The 19,355-nt window shown below is 38.5% G+C and overlaps 1 protein-coding gene across 1 annotated transcript in view; it reads right to left on the bottom strand.

Annotated features, from left to right (window-relative positions):
- The window catches only part of LOC124556609 (ERI1 exoribonuclease 3-like), a 98,728-nt gene extending 80,541 nt beyond the window's left edge, over window positions 1-18,187 (bottom strand). The window contains exon 1 of the mRNA XM_047130576.1: window positions 17,931-18,187. Within this exon, the coding sequence (XP_046986532.1) occupies window positions 17,931-18,059 (129 nt within the window). The 5' untranslated portion in view covers window positions 18,060-18,187. The remainder of the gene's footprint in view (window positions 1-17,930) is intronic.
- Between the last annotated feature and the right edge of the window lie 1,168 nt (window positions 18,188-19,355).

The raw sequence follows: 19,355 nt of genomic DNA, 5'->3' as shown, positions 1-19,355 counted from the left end.
ATGATGAACAAAGAACAGGTCGGCCATCTGTGATCTCTGATGCCCTTCTTCGAAGAACAGAGGAAGCAATTCGTGCGAATAGATGTCTCACATTGAAAGACAACTCTTTATTATGTTGTGACTGTCAAGTTAGGGTACAGGAAATTGTGTGCGCACTGGGTTCCAAAACTGTTAAAGGAAGAACACAAAAAGAAAACGATGGCGTTTGCACTCGACTTCCTCACACACTACGCTGAAGCAGGTGATGAGTTCCTTGATCACATTGTGACAGGTGATGAGACGTGGGTTTATCATTATACACCTGAATCCAAGCAACAATCAATGCAATGGCACCATTCGAATTCACCAAAAGCCAAGAAATGCAAAACATCGATTTCAGTGAAGAAAATCATGGCTTCTGTTTTTTGGGACAGACAAGGCATTCTTTTGTTGGAATTTATGCCTCCTGGAATGACAATTAATGCTGCTGCATATTGCCAGACTTTGAAATGTCTTCGAAGTGCAATTCAAAACAAACTCAGGGGAATGCTGACAAGTGGAGTCCGCTTGCTTCATGACAACGCTCGGCCTCATACAGCGCTCGTAACCAAAGCACTACTCAAACAATTCACATGGGACGTATTGGACCATCCGCCATACAGCTCGGACCTTGCGCCCATCGACTTCCGTTAACTGAAGTCACATCTTGGTGGAAAATCATTCCACGACGATGAAGAGATCAAAGATGAAGTTGAAATGTGGTTCCGACAACAGGCGGCAACCTTCTATGACTGTGGGATACAAAAGCTTGTGCACTGGCTTAACAAATGTTTGGATAGCGGGGGTGATTCTGTCGAAAAATAACAAGTAATCCAGTTAATAAGATGTAACTGACCGTTTTCTAAATAAATGTTCTATTTAAGGAATGCGAGCCATTGTATCTTTACTTTTAGAAATGCCCTCAAACGTTATGCGGCAACAGTCAACACACTGTTTGTCCTTGGCATGATGATCACAAGGTGGTTGAGACGTTGCTGCTCAAGTCTGTCCCACTCTTCGATAACAGCTTTACTGAGATCATACAGTGTACGAGGAGGGTTTCTGTGACAATGAGCTGCGAGGATAGTCCTATCAGTAGACAGTCTCCTGGAGGAAGGTGTTCATATATTATCATCTTGTAAGATGAACCCATAGCCCAAATTTTAACTGGATGGAAGGAGAATATGTTGGAGGATCCTGTCCTGATGCCACACAACCCTCCAACTACTCTTGACAGTGACGAGATGTTTCTGACATAAATACATAATACTGGCCAGTACATGACTGACCTGTCTCCCTGCTGAACAAATGACACTGCATGCCTGAGATGTGTACAGGTTCCTGGACACATCCACACTCTTCTACAATGAGCATTTGGAATCAAACACATGATGTATTCATAGATGAAGAGAATTTTATGCCACTGATCAAAGTTCCACTTTAAGTGTTCCCTTGCATACCTTCTTCGCACAACATTGTTGTTAGTAATAGATGCCTAGAGGCTAAAGTAATGGAGTAGTTGCATACTGTCTGGGGTGACACAGTGTTCCCAATTTCCCAGAAAAAGGCAGCAGATAGCTTTACTTCGTTGTTCTCAAGTAGTGTTGACCACGGGCAACCACTAAGACAAATTTTCAATGTTTGAGCCTCAAAATTGTGGTCAAATGTTTGAATGGGGTCACTGAGATCCATGTCAATTTGGAAGGCAATTTTCCTTGGTAGCTATGTTCCTCATTATAAAGTGACAATAAGTGTACAGTTACAGCTTGAAATGATCCTTCAAAGCTTCTTGCAGACTAAACAGAGTACACAAGCCACATTGTCCCAATCACAACTGGACAAACAGGATGGTCTACTGTACTGCACTACAAAAACAGTCCGATTACTTTTACCTCGATCACATGTGAGGATTTCCTCTGGTCCTAAAATTTTTCTCCAACCTAGAAACATTTAACATTACATTTTGTAATACTTTTGTTAAATATGATTCAAAACCAGTTGTTCATAACACCAATATTTCCACAGCACTTAAGCTTTTCCAAAAGAGTGTCATGATACACACACTCAAATACCTCGGCCAGATAACAAAAATTACAAACTGGTGATGTTTTGTTATTTAAGGTTTGTAATATCTGTATGTATAAATGGCATACTCGGTTCAGCAAAGCTTTGGGAATCCAAACTGTGATTTGCTACATAAATTTCTACTTTAGAGTGCCACTAATATTATGTATTACATCCTTTCAAATATTTTGAAAAATATGACATTCTGACACACACACACACACACACACACACACACACACACACACATGCACGCACAAAACATGGATTAGGAGGGAGTGACAGGACAAAGGATAAGTGTATGGAGACAGTGCGTTAGCAGAGACTGAGGCCAGGAGTATTACAAAAGTGATGGATGTGTTGCAAGGATGACTCCCAGCTATGTAGTTCAGAAAGTATAGTGCTCAACATGCTCAAGTTAATGACTGCTTCACAATCTGTGCCATCTGGATCCTTCCCTCCAACACCCATCTTTTTTTAATTGTATAGATGGGAGTTACCTTTTTAACACCTCCTTCACTCCTATAATCCTACCAGCCTCTATCTCCACTCTCCACTGACCCACAACCTCGACACCCTCTACCTAATGGTTCCTTATTCTGCTGTCCAATATCCTCCCAACCCCCACCATCATGCCATCTTCATCCTGTGCCACGTCTCACCAGCTCCAGTGTGTGTGTGTGTGTGTGTGTGTGTGTGTGTGTGTGTGTTCTGTAATTCACCAAAGGATTTCTTTTGAAAGGTAGCATGTTTTCATTCTCTTTTGTGTGTGCCTGTAAATGACTCAATGCTTCTGTTATTTGGTGAGTTGTCTTCTTTATCCTAAATTATTTATCATCATTTAAAAATTCAGTGCTTGAATAATAAAATTTTTGCACAGGGGTAACATGTAATTTTCTCCAGAATGAGATTTTCACTCTGCAGCGGAGTGTGCGCTGATATGAAACTTCCTGGCAGATTAAAACTGTGTGCCCGACCGAGACTCGAACTCGGGACCTTTGCCTTTCGCGGGCAAGTGCTCTACCATCTGAGCTACCGAAGCACGACTCACGCCCGGTCCTCACAGCTTTACTTCTGCCAGTATCTCGTCTCCTACCTTCCAAACTTTACAGAAGCTCTCCTGCGAACCAAGCAGAACTAGCACTCCTGAAAGAAAGGATACAGCTATAAGCTGTATAAACTTGTGCTGCAGTGGTAGGTATTGGCTTCATGTCTGTCTTGGCTATGATAATGCATTCACTATGCTGTTGATATCTTACTCACATTACTATTATCTTCTTATTCATTACTAGTTGAGAAACCTGGCATTGCCCACATATTTATTTATAGCTGTGTCAAAAAGTGGCTGTGTGGGATTTATTTTTGACTTACAAAGCTTCTTTATTTACAACCTTTGAAGTAGTATGATTGGAGACATGAACACAGAGCTTGTTTGCTTCACTAACTTGGGAGAGAGCCATGTACGGATGACCATGTAAAAGTAACTGACACTAAGGTCCACCAGAAATTGTACATGTTTACAGCGAAATAATAAACTGTTAGGAAAAAGTGGGATTCAGGGCATAGAAACTCACTAGCCTGTGCCACTTCCCATCAAAATTTTTGCTTCTATGATGTTACATTGGAGAGAAGTAACTTTAAGCCTCTGTGAGTGAAGGGTTCTGAGGAGCAAGATAATTCATGATGCTCTCGATAAGTTACGCCACGCCTAATGTTCAGGAGGACTTTCCAAAGAGTGAGTTAAAGGTTGATCTTCATCAGCCACAGAAAGTCTCGCTGTTAGTTTGTAATTGTATAAATAAGATTGAGGTCTTTTAATCCTGTCACTGAAGCAAACTTCTGGAAACATATCTGTCACCAAGTTTAAGGCTGGTTGGCTGACCTGGGGGAGGGGACCAAACACTGAGGTCATTGGTCTCATTGGATTAGGGAAGGAAGTCATCCATGTCCTTTCAAAGGAACCATCCTGGCATTCGCCTAAAGCAATTTACGGAATCACGGGAAACCTAAATCAGGGTCGTCAGACGCAGATTTGAACAATCGTCATCCTGAATGCAAGTCCAGTGTGCTAACCACTGCACCACCTCACTTGATAACCAAGTTTTTTTTCTTTTTAAAAAAATATAAATAAATAAAAATAAAAGCTAGCCATGTATTGGGTCTTTGGTGTACTAAGAAACTAACAGCACCATGTATTGGTTCTCTTTGGTGTACTATGCAAGTTACTTGACTACGATATACAGATTTACTGATTTCGCTTTGTGTATTAAAAACTTAACGAGACTGCTTTGTTCCTTTCGATACATTTTATTTATATTTTTTGCTAGGAAAAGCGAATGTATTAAGTTTGCTTTGTGATTTGGGTTCACATTTGTTACATTTTTATTTTGTTATGTTTACAAATAAAAATGTCTAGAAAACAGTCATGTCTTTCTGAATACACCCGAAAGGCTAAAAGTCCGAGGACTATGCGGTCGCAAGAATCGAATGAAGATCATGAGACGAAAATTTCCATGATTAAACATCTGAACAACTAACAGGAGAACATTCCCAAGTGTCAATAAATGATCCTGATGAAATCTGGCGGCTGTGCAGAGGGGACAAAAATAGTGCGAGAGATGTTTTTTTCATTGGTGCCGAAGTTCACTTTTAAGGGGTAAAATACTCCCTGAAATGTAATTTGGCAGTTTAGGTTTAGAGGCAATACCTTCAAAACCATTATACATAAAAAATGTTTTCATATAAAAGTTGATGTAATTAATGTTCTTGAAAACAGTGAAATCAACTTTTGTAATAACTTGAAATTTTGCAAAATATCTCACCACCATTAATTTTGAAAAGCAAAAACCTTTTTACAGCATAAATTAAAGAAGATTTCAATGCACATGCATCCCTGTCTAATAAAACTGGATCCTGAAATACCATTTTTGGGAAACACGATATACACAAAGTGCTGTCAGAGTATGTTCAGCATACCTAATTAAAATATCTATTCTAATTATTTATTTTACTTGTATTTGCTTGCATTTTAAATTGCTATTTTATGTTCATGGTTTTTTTGTTCCTTAGTCTAATGTTTCACACGTTATTTTTTTAACTGAAAATAATAAGTTCTCCAACCGAACAGGCCTCACATGTCCAAACAGCACCAACCGACCGCCATGTCATCCTCAGCCTACAGGCGTCACGTGATGCCTGATATGGAGGGGCATGTGGTCAGCACACTGCTTGCCTGGCAATTATGTTTTTGTGACTGGAGCCTCTACTTCTCAAGCAAATGGCTCCTCAGTTGACCTCACAAGGGCTGAGTGCTCCTCACTTGCCAACAGTGCCCTGCAGATCTGGATGCTAGCCAAACCCAACAGCACTTAACTTCGGTGATCTGATGGGAGCTGTGGCAAGGCCATTGGCAAAAATAGTAATTTATTATTTTGATAGAAAATAATTACAATAATGATAATCTGTAAAGGAATGCTTAAGACACAACATTTTTTACACCATGTACATAAAATGAATGAAATATCTTCACATAACATACTTGAGAGAGAAGACAATATAAAACACAATTGAGCATGATATCAAATTGTTGCAGGTGATCCTCTGAATATCCTCATTTGTATAAGGTATATTTCAGTACATTGGTACACCTTGGTTAAGAGAACTGATTATGTACTAGAGACTGCAGCTTGACTGTATTGTCTCTCAAGTGTAGGTTAATATTACAAGCATTCAACTACACTAGATCTGAAAATCTTCTCACAAAGTTCTTCCAACATCGAAAGCCATACACGTTCCACAGCTGTAACTGTGACACCAAGTCCTTTGGGATCACCAGATGTTTCTTGTTCCCTGGTTATACGATCAAAACAGTTCCCCCCCCCCCCCCCCCCCTCCCCACCTGATCAGAAAGAAAGTCTGTTCTTCTTGCCATCACACTTCACAAATTCCCATTCTACCTATTTTATACCTATCCATTTCCTTTTTAAAATTATCTAACCTAACTACTTGGTAACAGGATCTAACCTACCATGCTCTGACCCATAGAGCATCACTTTTGTTTTTCCTGCTGACAACGTCCTCCTGAGAAATCTTTGTAAAGAGATCCAAATGGGGGCCACATCATTGAGACGTACAGTAGAGCTGCATGTCCTCGGGGAAATGTAATGGTATTGTGAATGGCTGAATGCAAGGGGAAACTACAGCCAACATAGCATGGCCACATTGACTAAGGTTAAATAGCTGGATCAGTCAATACTCCCAGACTGTTGGCCCTGCAACTACTGTAAATACTTCTGCCCCTCTTCACAAACCACAAGTTTGTCTGGCTGCTGCAAAGATAGTTCTCTATTGTGATCACATCTATGTTACGGCTATCTGTATTGTTGAAGCATGGAAGCCACCCTACCTCGGCAAGAGCCATGATTAATGAGGGGATGTGACTAATTATAATTGTTGGAAAAACCCAAATACATAAATGATGGCCCACTTGTGAATGACATGTATGTAGAATACACTATTATTAAAATCCTGTGTAAATAAGGATCATGGATAACTATCTGTAATAAGATGGATAAGCTACATGTAAGCTATTACACTCTAGTATCTTACTTACGCAGAACTAATAAGGGAAAAGTAGTAGTTACATCTGTTCAGACAGAAGACAGTTTCAAAAACAATGAGGCAGTTAGATTAGATAGATCATCACTGGGCTATTTTGAACTGTTTAAAAGAACATAACTACATATTATCACGTTTATGAGGAATCTGGATTCCTTACTATGCTATCTGTGAGACAGATACAAGCAGTTAACAGCCTGTGGTGACTTCAATGTAGATTTTGTAAAGGATGCTGATAGGAAAAATGATGTGGAAACCTTATTTGGATCCTACAGTTTGATCTCAATAATTAACTTTCCAACACAGGTGGGTAAAGACAATAGGATCTTAACTGATAATGTTTTCTTTGGAGAATGTCAAAGCAAGAAACCAACTGTTTACCCAGTCACAAATGCTCCCTCTGATCATATTACACAGTTTGGATAAATAAGATACCGTGTTTAAGTATTGATACTCCTTAGTAAAAATCAGTTAGAATAATTAATGACTCCACCACAAATTTTTGTACAAATAGTGTACAAGAGAAGGCCTGGGATGAAATTTATAACGAACCAAATGCTAACATAAAATTTAACCTGTTCCATGGCAAATTCATATTATCATTTGAAAAATAGCTTACCACATAAGTTAACCAGAAAGGGCATTAAACAACCATAAAAAAAACCATGGATCATTAGAGGGATTAAAGTATCTTGAGAAAGGAAAAGGGAAATACATCTGTTGGCAAGAACAAGCAGAACGCCTGCAGTTGTAGCACACTACAAAAACTACTCGGAATTACTAAGGGAAGTTACTAAAAATCAAGGAACAAGCACATGATGTCAGGAATAAGTAATTATCTAAACAGACTTAAAGTTATATGGAATGTAGTGCAATGAGAGACAGCACAACCAGCCATAGAAGAGCATAATCATTGCTACTGAACTGAATGTAAGGGCTATAAATGATGAGTCACAAGTTACAAATATATTTAATAATAATTTCTTGAATATAGTGGAAAGTATATGGACAAGAAGTTCAAGAGAAAAGTCACAGCAGTATGTTGAAAAGCAGCTCTCATAAAATTCAGCCATATGAATGTCTCCCCAACTTCTATTGAAATTAAGAAAACTATATATTCTCTCAAAAATTAAAGCTCATCTGGATTTTACAGTGTTTCCAATAGGGTACTAAAGATTTGTTCCCATATAATATGCCCTGTCTTATCTGAAATACGTAATGTATCACTAACTCAAGGCATTTTTTTTCAGACAGAATGAAATAGGTTGTTGTTAACCCCTCCTCCCTTCTATAAAAAGGTGATAGGAGAGGTGGCAATACCTACCTGCCTGTTCCACTACTAACAACATTTTCCAAAATTTTTGAAAAAATTATGTAGTCTAGAATAGTATCTCACCTGAGCAAAAACAATATCCTCAGCAATTCAGAGTTTGGATTTCAGGAGAGCTGATCTACTGAGAATGCAATTAACATGTTCACTCACCAAAGCATTAAATAACAAAACAACACTGGTTGTTATTTTTTGCGACCTATCCATGGCACCTGACTGTGAGAATCACAATATCCTTCGAGATAAACTGAGGTTTTTTAGGGCTGATGGTATAGCCAACCAATGGATAATGTCATATCTAACCAAAAGAATGTAGAAAGCTGTACCTGGTAATTCAACAAATGTTGTCTGGGGACATTGTTATGGCTGGGGAGAAACCATACATGGCTCAATTCAATTGTAGGTCTGCTATTGTTCCTCACATATGGAGTAAGCAAAATTAACTTATTTTTGCAGATGATGCAAGTATTGTTTGGCTAACTGTCAGGCTTTTGACGCTGTTTGGTAGGTGACCAAAGACTTTTGTGGCAGTATAATTAACCCCTTTCTGTGCCAAAGTCAGATTTAACCCTGCATAGTGAAGATCATCCTTTCTCCTGGTGTTATAGCTATACACACTGCTATTACTTTTGAACTGGGTTGGATTATTAACAACAAATTTCATAAGTGAATATACATATTGTGAGGTTACTGTGAGGATCCCTAGATCCTTAAACAGATGTCTGCAGGATGACCGTGGGTGGGCTCCAGCAATTATTCTGATTACACGTTTTTGAGCAATGAATACTTTTCTACTCAACGATGAATTACCCCAGAATATGATGCCATACGAAAGCAGTTAATGAAAGTAGGCATAGTAAGCTAATTTACTGAGATTCTTATCACCAAAATTTGCAATAACCCTAATAGCATACGTAGCTGAACTCAGACGTTTCAGCAGACCATCAATGTGTTGCTTCCAGTTTAACCTCTCATCAATGGACACACCTAAAAATTTTGAAAATTCTACCTTAGCTACAGACTTCTGTTCAAAGTCTATATTTATTACTGGAGTTGTGCCATTTACTGTACGGAACTGTGTATACTGTGTTTTATCAAAATTTAAAGAGAGTCCGTTTGCTGAGAACCACTTAATAATTTTGTGAAAAACATCATTTACAATTACATCACTTAGTTCTTGGTTTTTGGATGTTATTACTATACTTGTATCATCAGCAAAAAGAACTAACTTTGCATCTTCATCAATGTGGAATGGTGAGTCATTAATGTATATCAAGAACAGTAAAGGACCTAAGACCGAACCCTGTGGGACCCCGTACTTGATGCCCCCCCAGTTTGAGGAATCAGCTGTTGTTTTAACATTACATGAACCACTTGTTTCAACTTTCTGCATTCTTCCAGTTACGTATGAATTAAACCATTTGTGCACTGCGCCCCTCAAACCATAATGATTTAGCTTATCTAAAAGAATTCCATGATTTACACAATCAAAGGCCTTTGAGAGATCACAAAAAATACCAATGGGTGATGTCCGGTTATTCAGAGCATTTAATATTTGATCAGTGAAAGTGCATTTTCTGTTGAAAAGCCTTTCTGAAAACCAAACTGACATTTTGTTAGTACTTTATATTTACAAATATGGGAGGCTACTCTGGAATACATTACTTTCTCAAAAATTTTTGATAGAGATGTCAGAAGAGAGATTGGGCGATAGTTGTTGACATCCGACGTATCCCCCTTTTTATGCAATGGTTTTACAATGGCATATTTCAGTCTATCGAGGAAAACACCCTGCTCTAAAGAGCTATTACATACGTGGCTGAGAATCCTACTTATCTGTGGGGAACAAGCTTTAAGTACCTTGCTGGAAATGCCATCAATTCCGTAAGAGCTTTTACTTTTCAGTGAGTTTATTATTTTACTGATTTCAGAGGGAGAGGTTGGTGGAAATACAGTTGTTTCAAACTGCACAGGTATGGTCTCTTCTATTAGTAGCCTTGCCTCTTCTAGTGAAGGTATAGATCCTATTTTCTCCACAACATTTAAAAAATGATTACTGAAAATATTTTCAATTTCTGATTGTTTGTTAGTACACTTGTCATTCAGTTTTAGGGCACTAAAGTCTTCCTGTGCTCTTGGTTGCCCTGTTTCCCTTTCAATAATATTCCAAATTGCTTTAATTTTATTATCAGAGTTACTGATCTCAGACATGATACACATGCTTCTGGACTTTTTAATAACTTTTCTTAGTACCGCACAATAGTTTTTATAATATTGAACAATTTCGGGTTCAGTACTCCCTCTTGCTGTTAGATACAGTTCTCTTTTACGGTTGCAAGATATTCTTATTCCTTTAGTTAGCCAAGGTTTTTTATATGCTTTCTTGGAATTATGTTTAGCTATTTTCTTGGGAAAACAATTTTCAAATACCCTTAAAAATGTATCGTGAAATAAGAAATGGTAAACAATGTTCTTGAAAGTATCGCCAAGTCATTTCCTATGATGGTCTCACCCTCAATTTTAAAAAGAGAAAATATATTCAGTTTTGCACATCTAGGGCTGTTACATAAAAGATAACTATAACACGTGGTGAGGAAATAATAAGTAGCATGGAAGCTTCAAAATTCTTTTGTGTCTACACTGATGAGAATTTAAACAGGCCAAAGCACATATTGGAACTCCTAAAACAACTTAGTTCAATATTTGCACTTAGAATAATTGCAAATCTTGGGGACAGACAAATCAATAAGTTCACATATTTTCGTTCAGTAATGTCATATGGACTAATGTACTTGGGTAACTCATTGTTAAGAAAGAAAATATTCATTGCTCAAAAACAAGCTGTAACAATAAGATGTGCTGCTCACCTACGTTCAACTTTTAGACATCTGTTTAAGGAGTTGGACACTCTGACTGCTGCTTCTCAGTAGGTTTATTTCCTCATTAACTTTGTTGTAAATAATCCACTGCACTTCAAAAGGAACAATGAAGTATATAATTACAATACCAGAAGGAAAAATGACATTCATTATGTCACATTAAGATGGTCTTTTGCACAAAAAGGGGCGCACAAAAATAAATAAATAAATAAATTATCCAGTGACATAAAATGTCTGACAGATAGCAAAGTAAAATTTAACAACAATCTGGAATGGTTTCTCCTTGACAACTCCTTATATTCCGTAGAAGGATTTCTATTATTGCCATGTGTAAAAGGTGGTGGATAGGAATCACTAACTCATATCTGTAGATTTTAAAAAAATTATAAATGTTCAGTATATAGCTTTATTTACAAATCAGTATGCAGTGTGAATGTAAAATGAGTTGTTCCACATCATTACTGTTTATCGTGCAAATGTTCCGTGTAACATGAAACTAACATGTATGTCTAGTGTCGATGAACCACTAAATAAGTACAATATTAGGGTAGGAATCAGGTGATCCTAGTGACTTCTGGAGGTAGTACATGCGTAGACTGTATTTCTAAATTGTCCCCCAAAGGGTTATGTGATCTGTGTATGTAGCAGCAGTCACATACTTGAGTTCACACACCATGCCTACACCTATCAACATACTACGAAAAAAAGAGACCCCATTCTGTTACTCAAAGGTGTGTGGCAGCGCTCATGTCAGTGAGCTCAATTAATTTTTAGTCCATGCTGTATCATGAACTTCACATGTAAACAACTGGTAAAGCACATTCAAAGCTCAGTGGCAGAACAACAAGTATTTCTTGAATACACTATGTTGTGATGTATAAAATGATCAATGCACATGACTACTACATAATGGGTAAAAACGACGAACGTTCTTAACAAAAAGTGCGTGCATAGGTTAACTATCTTCATCCAAAGTTTGTCAATAACATTGCAAAGTAGCCTCTGTTACAATAACTAAAGCAGAAATTACTATCACTAGAAACATTATATTATCTACACAAGCTTTTTGATTGAGACACTCATTATAATCCTCATAAAAATGTAAAGAAATGTATTAGTTGCCAGTCACATAGCAATAGTCACTCTGAGTTTGAAATAATCAGACATACGAAATTTCATAAGCCATTAAAGAAGAAGCAAATTATACCCATTTTGCAGATGACAAGAGCATAGGAATATAATATCAGTACTGGAAGGACAGCTGGTAAAATATTTGGTTCAAGGAAAATGGAATTTCACTGAATTTTGCCAAGAATCACACAGAAGCTGTAATTATGTCACGGACTACAGATAAAAAAATCTCATTTTAATGAAAGTGGATTTCTCTTGCAAGCAGTTCAAAATGGAATATTTCAGTTAATAATACAATGAAGTTGAAATTCTGGTGGCAGTTGCTGAACTATTTATACTATGTGATCAAAAGTATCCAGGCACCTGGCTGAAAATTACTTACAAGTTCATGGCGCCCTCCTACGGTAATGCTGGAATTCACCCTTAGCCTTCATGACAGCTTCCACTCTCGCAGGCATATGTTCAATCAAGTGCTGGAAGGTTTCTTGGGGAATGGTAGCCCATTCTTCATGGAGTGCTGCACTGAGGAGAAAAGTTGTTCTATAGGATTCAGGTTAGGACACTGCAGGCCAGTCCATTACAGGGATGTTATTGTTGAGTAACTACTTCACCACAGGCCATGCATTATGAACAGGTGCTCTATTGTGTTGAAAGATGCAATCACCATCCCCGAATTGCTCTTCAACAGTGTGAAGCAACAAGGTGCTTAAAACATCAATGGAGGCCTGTGCTGTGATAGTGCCACTCAGAACAACAAGGGGTGCAAGCCCCCTCCGTGAAAACACGACCACACCATAACACCACTGCCTCTGAATTTTACTGTTGGCACTACACACGCTGGCAAATGACGTTCACTGGGCATTCGCCATACCCACACCCTGCCATCGGATTGCCTCATTGTGTACTGGGATTTGTCACTCCATACAACTCATTTCCACTGTTCAATCGTCCAATGTTTATGCTCCTTACACCAAGCAAGGCATCTTTTGGCATTTACTGGCATGATGTGTGGCTTATGAGCAACCGGTTGACCACGAAATCCGTTTTCTCACCTCCCGCCTAACTGTCATAGTACTTGCAGTGTATCATGGTGCAGTTTGGAATTCTTGCATGATAGTCTGGATAGATGTCTGCCTATTACACATTACAACCCTCTTCAACTGTCGGTGGTCTCTTGTAAGTCAACAGATGCGGTCAGTCTGTACACTTTTGTGCTGTACGTGTCCCTTCACGTTTCCACTTCACTATCACATCAGAAACAGTGGATCTAGGGATGTTTAGGAGTGTGGAAATCTCACATACAGACGTATAACACAAGTGACGCCCAATGACCAGAGCATGTTTGAAGTCCATGAGTTCCGTGCACCCCATTCTGCTCTTTCAAGATGTCTGATGACTAGTGAGGTTGCTGATATGGAGTAGCTGGCAGTAGGTGGCAGCACAATTCACCTAGTATGAAAAACGTATGTTTTTGGAGGTGTGCGGATACTTTTGATCACATAGTGTACGATACATCATTGCTATTATGACAAGATAGTTGGTGTCTGCTCTTTCTGTTGTAGAATCTTTAGATCAGAAAAGATTTCTATTAACACACACACACACACACACACACACACACACACACACACACACACATATATATATATATATATATATATATATACAGGGTGATTCAAAAATGCATGTAAATATTTCAAGGGTGTATTTGTGAGGTAAATATAAGACAAAAATGTTCTATACAATTTTTTCCATACTTGGCTTATTACAGAGTTATGAACAAAACAGGATAATACATTCAATACAACGTAAGGTATTTAATTCCCAGAGTTCACAGTTTAATTACAGTGCATTTGGACTAACAACGCAAACTGATAAATAAACGTGACGTAACAAACTGAAACAATTCCTCGCGAACACTGTATTAATTTAGGTCCTGTTGATTGAACTACAGCAATGCACAATAACTAAGGAAAATTGAAGCATTTTACAGACTGTACTGTACTGTACTGTATTTGCACAAATCGTAATGCAATGCATGTTCAAAATGCTGTCCCTGAACTTGCAGACAGACCCGTGCTCGTCGCATCAATGATCTCTGCACATTACACAGTCCGTTCAACTCTCCACGAATAATTTCACAACCACCTTCAATTCTTTGTTGTAGCACTTCTCTGTTCGGTACTGCAGAAGAATACACCAATGTCTTTAGTCGGCCCCATAAATAAAAGTCTAAAGGGTTCAGGTCAGGTGATCTGGCTGGCCAAGCAATTGGTCCTCCGCGACCTATCCATCGATGTGGATACGCAGAATTGAGGTACGACCTTACGTTGCGGCTGTAATGGGCGGGAGCACCATCGTGCATAAACCACATGGTGGCTCGTGTTGCAAGAGGGACATCCTGTAACAATCCAGGCAATTCTCCCTCCAAAAATTCGCAGTACGCGTGCCCATTCAGCCTTGGAGGCAGAACATGAGGTCCGAGTAAGTAATTCCCCACAATACCACACCAAATGTTTATGGAGAATTGATGTTGATATCCACGCACAATTCTCGCGCCAGGATTCTCGACAGCCCACTGGTGCATATTATGCGAATTGATTACACCCGCACGAGTAAACATGGCCTCATCTGTGAATAATATCCGCCGAATGAACATTGGATCATTCAAATGACGCTCTTGTAACCACTGGCAGAATTGCTGACGGCGAGGATAGTCTTCAGGTGTCAATTCGTGCACTTTTTGCAGGTGAAATGGATGCAACTGTTGTCTCCGAAGCAGCCGCCATACAGTAGATTGTGGAAGTCGTACAGCTGCACTAATTTGTCTCGTACTGATAGATGGATCTTGGTCTACCAGGTCCAAAACATGTTCCTCGACGTTCACTGCATGCTCAAGTGGTCGACCTGAATGTGGCCCAGGACGAATGCCATACTCCCGCATACGTCTGTCCACAGATACAAACGTCTGATGACTTGGTAACCGTCTTCCTGGAAACAGCTCACTGTACCTTCGTCTTGCTGCAAGTGCATTTCCATCTGCTGCACCATACACAAGGTGCATATCAGCATACTCACTGTTTGAGTACATCATGTGCACGAAACCTTTAGCCTTCCGACGATGAATGAACGACAGGACGTACTTTTCCGTTACCAACAACATCAGCGCCATCTTCCGTACAGTAGGAGTAAACATCACGTGCAAACAAAAACAAACACTATTCATGCAGTTTCGAATCAACTGTTGGGAGATACGTATGTGAATTACGTACCAGAATATGGCATCCTGCTGCTTGCACTGCCGTCGTTTTGATACGGACATGACTTTCGTATTTAACGATAACTCTGGAATTAAACGTTTATGGAAAAACATTTATAGAACATTTTTGTCTTATATTTACCTCACAAATACACCCTTAAAATATTTACATGTATTTTTGAATCACCCTGTATATCTCAATTATTAATTCTTTGTAATGTTCAAGTTGACGTTCAGCTTCAAAACAAACAACTATGTGGATACCTAGAACCAAATTACATCCATGTCTATGTTAATATGTTAAGGATATAAAATCTATCCACCCTCACAGTACACTGTATGTTACTGCTGTCAGTCTTTTTGAACTTCCCAGCATATATATATATATATATATATATATATATATATATATATATATATATATAAAAAGAACTAACATTGTATTACTGTTCAACTCAAAAATGCTGGGAAGTTCAAAAAGACTGACAGCAGTAACATACAGTGTACTGTGAGGGTGGATAGATTTTATATCCTTAACATATTAACATAGACATGGATGTAATTTGGTTCTAGGTATCCACATAGTTGTTTGTTTTGAAGCTGAACGTCAATTTGAACATTACAAAGAATTAATAACTGATACACATATCACTGATATAGAGATACATTACGTAAGTAGACTTACATTCCTGCTGTTATGCATACAACTGTTTATTGTTTTCTGTATCAAATATCACTGACAATGAGTTAGACACCCAAATACCGGTTTGGCTGTTAAACATTTTAAGCCCAGTTCATGGCGTTTAGGAGACATCCTATAACAAACATTTACAAGCTGTGGAGCACATAGAGGCTGACCCCGGCAGAGGTTCGAGTCCTCCCTCGGGCAGGGGTGTGTGTGTTTGTCCTTAGTATGATTTAGGTTAAGTAGTGCGTAAACTTAGGGACTGATGACCTTAGCAGTTAAGTCCCATAAGATTTCACACACATTTGAACATTTGGAGCACATAGCAGTCAAGACTATTAAAAGAGGGACTGTTTGAGGAAATTCAAGACTCACTTTTTAAACAGTTACCTTCATTTTTTCCTGAAAACTTGACATGTGTTAGTCAGAAACAATGTATGTGCTACAAGAAGACTTCGGAGCACAGTAAAGATGGGATCAGGGATGACTGAATGCCAGTACAATGAGAGACTACCGTTTCTCATTTTTCTGAGATGTAGAAAAGGATATTCATAGGAATATACAGTTATATTAGATGCATTATGCAGAAGAGAGCTAAAAGAAATATTAGCCTATGGACACACAATTCCTACGTAATAAGTTGGCGTTTAAAGCTTATATTTAAATAAACCTTTGCTCAAGCTGAAGAACTAAATTATTCTTCACTCCAATTACACTTGTTCTGTCAATTTTCTAGTTTGTAACAAATCACAGTGTGACAAAACTGTATGCGATTAAAAAATTCTGCTGCACTTGTAATCAACACGATTGTCACCATATGTGATTTAGTAGGATGAAAAACAGTGTCTTTTTCATATTCATAAATTGCGAGAGCTTATTTAATGACTTTGGCTTCAAGTATCTTGATAGGGATTCTTAAGATTAATGTTTTTGGATATAATATAATTTATACTACTTAGTATTAAAATATTTTACAACTTCATGTAAGTGTTACTGTAATATACTTTTAAAAATGCAAATATCTGAAAACAATTTGTAATGTAATGTACTGTATCTTTATTGCCACTTAATGAGGGTATCATTTTCATCCATCTTCTAATAAGTGTACTTCTGTAGTTACTGTCATTTTCTAGAAGATGGTCCAAGGCTACATGTTGTAATGAGATGTTAAAATTGCAAAGTGGAACATCTCTTCTTCCCTCAACAACACATGAAGTAGACATATCAAGGCAGTGACTGGTTACTGATTATGCAGTATTGTTAAAGAAATAAAATGGAGAAACTGGAGACTAGCAGCTCTCAAAAAGCACCAACAAGACTGGCAAATTTGGTAACTGCTTACTAATAGTTCTTTCAGATCAAATGGCATCCCACTAAAATAGGATGCATTCCTATATGGGCTATGGTGGTGGGTTGGAGTTATAGTACATCAGTTAGATGAATATTAACCTTCATCAAGACTAATATTGGTATTTACAGTATGTTCTTAAGTGATGCTCGGTGCATTAAATATTACACAACTATTATGAAATCAAGAATTAGTCTGTTTTCAGAACCATAGGATACTGATTATCAGTGATACACCGATATTGTTGACTAACTTTCACGCAATCATTACCGACACCATTTTATGGGTTTGTTTATCCTACATGTGGGTGTTCCATAACAACTTAATCCTATAGAAGTTTCATTTCCTCTTGTAGCTGAAATCAATGACATTCGAAATTATTGGATCTCAGGGTGAAACACAATACAATTTTTTAATCAGGAATATTATACATTACTCCTATCTCCGTCCTGAAAAGACAAACTATACGTTAAGTAATGCGTAACTGTTTGCCGGTATATGTTCGAGCCGGTAAAATAGCGAGCAGAAAAATCGCACAATTTCAATATCCGTCGGTCTGTCCCTCCACGATCAACTAATAAAATTACCGAACTTCTTACCTGCGGTGAAATCTGCTCTGGATAATCACACGTAGCTTCAAAATCGAGCACAAACAAGTTTTCGTAAATCTGCGGTGAAGGGCGCAATGTTGTTTTTATAGTGTATCTCAGAGCCTTAGAAGACATCATCCGCTGCGTACTCCTTTCTTTTAAAGCATCTACCTTCACGTGATGAGACAAACACAACACCAATGGAATACAAAAGTTGACAATAACAACTAGTATCTTATTTGTGTTCAAATACACAGTAGTCCGCACTTACATCAAAGTTCTTCTAAGCGTCCAGTTCCGAAGACCTTACACTTGTGTTGCGCCGCGCAACTAATTTTTCCATCCACCCATTCGAAGGCATAGCCCGTAAAGTCCGCTACGTTGGAAGGCTAGTAAGTGATTCCATATGTGGTACCTGATCGTCTGCTGGTATGGTATTGAAGAGGACATCACCTGTGCGGGCGTAATCATGCAGATTTTAGCTCGAGAACATACAGAAATATTGGTGAAAAAAGGCTGTTCCACAAAAATTGGGTAAGAAAACAGATTTCTAGCAGAAATCAGTTGCGGGTGACAAAACCGCTAAAATAAGTGCTGTCGACAAAGGACAGATGTCGTTTGAAAAGTAAATGACTGAGTAAAACTACTTCTGAATTCCTTTTTTTGCTACATTTATTTGCTCTAGAAGTCATATACACATATGTGAGACGACATGGCAGCCAGCGTTAAGTTACGAGTAACACCGAGATATAAAACTAGTTCTTTGGCGAAACTTCTGATGTTAATTTGAAACCCCACGATATTTCATCGTCGCATCTGACCGACATATTCGAGTATGACAAACACATTATTGAGCTATGACTGCAGCCTCCCATTTACATCATTAAAGTGTGAAACTCGCAGCCGTTAAGACACCAAATTCGGTGGCCGCTTGCCAGGAATTCCTGATCGGTAGCGTGTAGGACAGCTACCTCACCTGTCGGACGACGAGTCAAGGACCTCGACGCATTTAGATTAGATTAGATTTACTTTCATTCCAATTGATCCGTAGTGAGGAGGTCCTCCTGGATGTGGAACATGTACGCACAAAGGCTGTCGTTCCTTCTTCGCACTGCCGCCAAAAGGCCCAACGACGTCTTTCGGATGCTGCGTGCCGAAATACGGGTCCACACTGGCGCTGTCGCTGTTACCCAAATAACTGGCCATCAAAGCGTCATCTCTTCGGTGGCCAGTAGTTTCACTTTGTGGTCGTTGTGAATCTAGTAGTGTCAGCGCTGGATCCCATGCTGTAGTAAATTGGTGAACCTTATCTATATTTACAAGATTTGTTGAGACGCGAATTTCGACCGATCATTTAAATACGCTGTCGAAGTACGGAAAGTCGATGGGAGAATTTTAGTACTTTTGTAATCCGTAGATTAGATTAGATTAACT

This window comes from Schistocerca americana, chromosome X, assembly GCF_021461395.2.
Source record: "Schistocerca americana isolate TAMUIC-IGC-003095 chromosome X, iqSchAmer2.1, whole genome shotgun sequence".
Classification (NCBI taxonomy): domain Eukaryota; kingdom Metazoa; phylum Arthropoda; class Insecta; order Orthoptera; family Acrididae; genus Schistocerca; species Schistocerca americana.
Note: the sequence above shows the minus strand (reverse complement) of the source record. Positions and strands in the feature narration are given on the sequence as shown.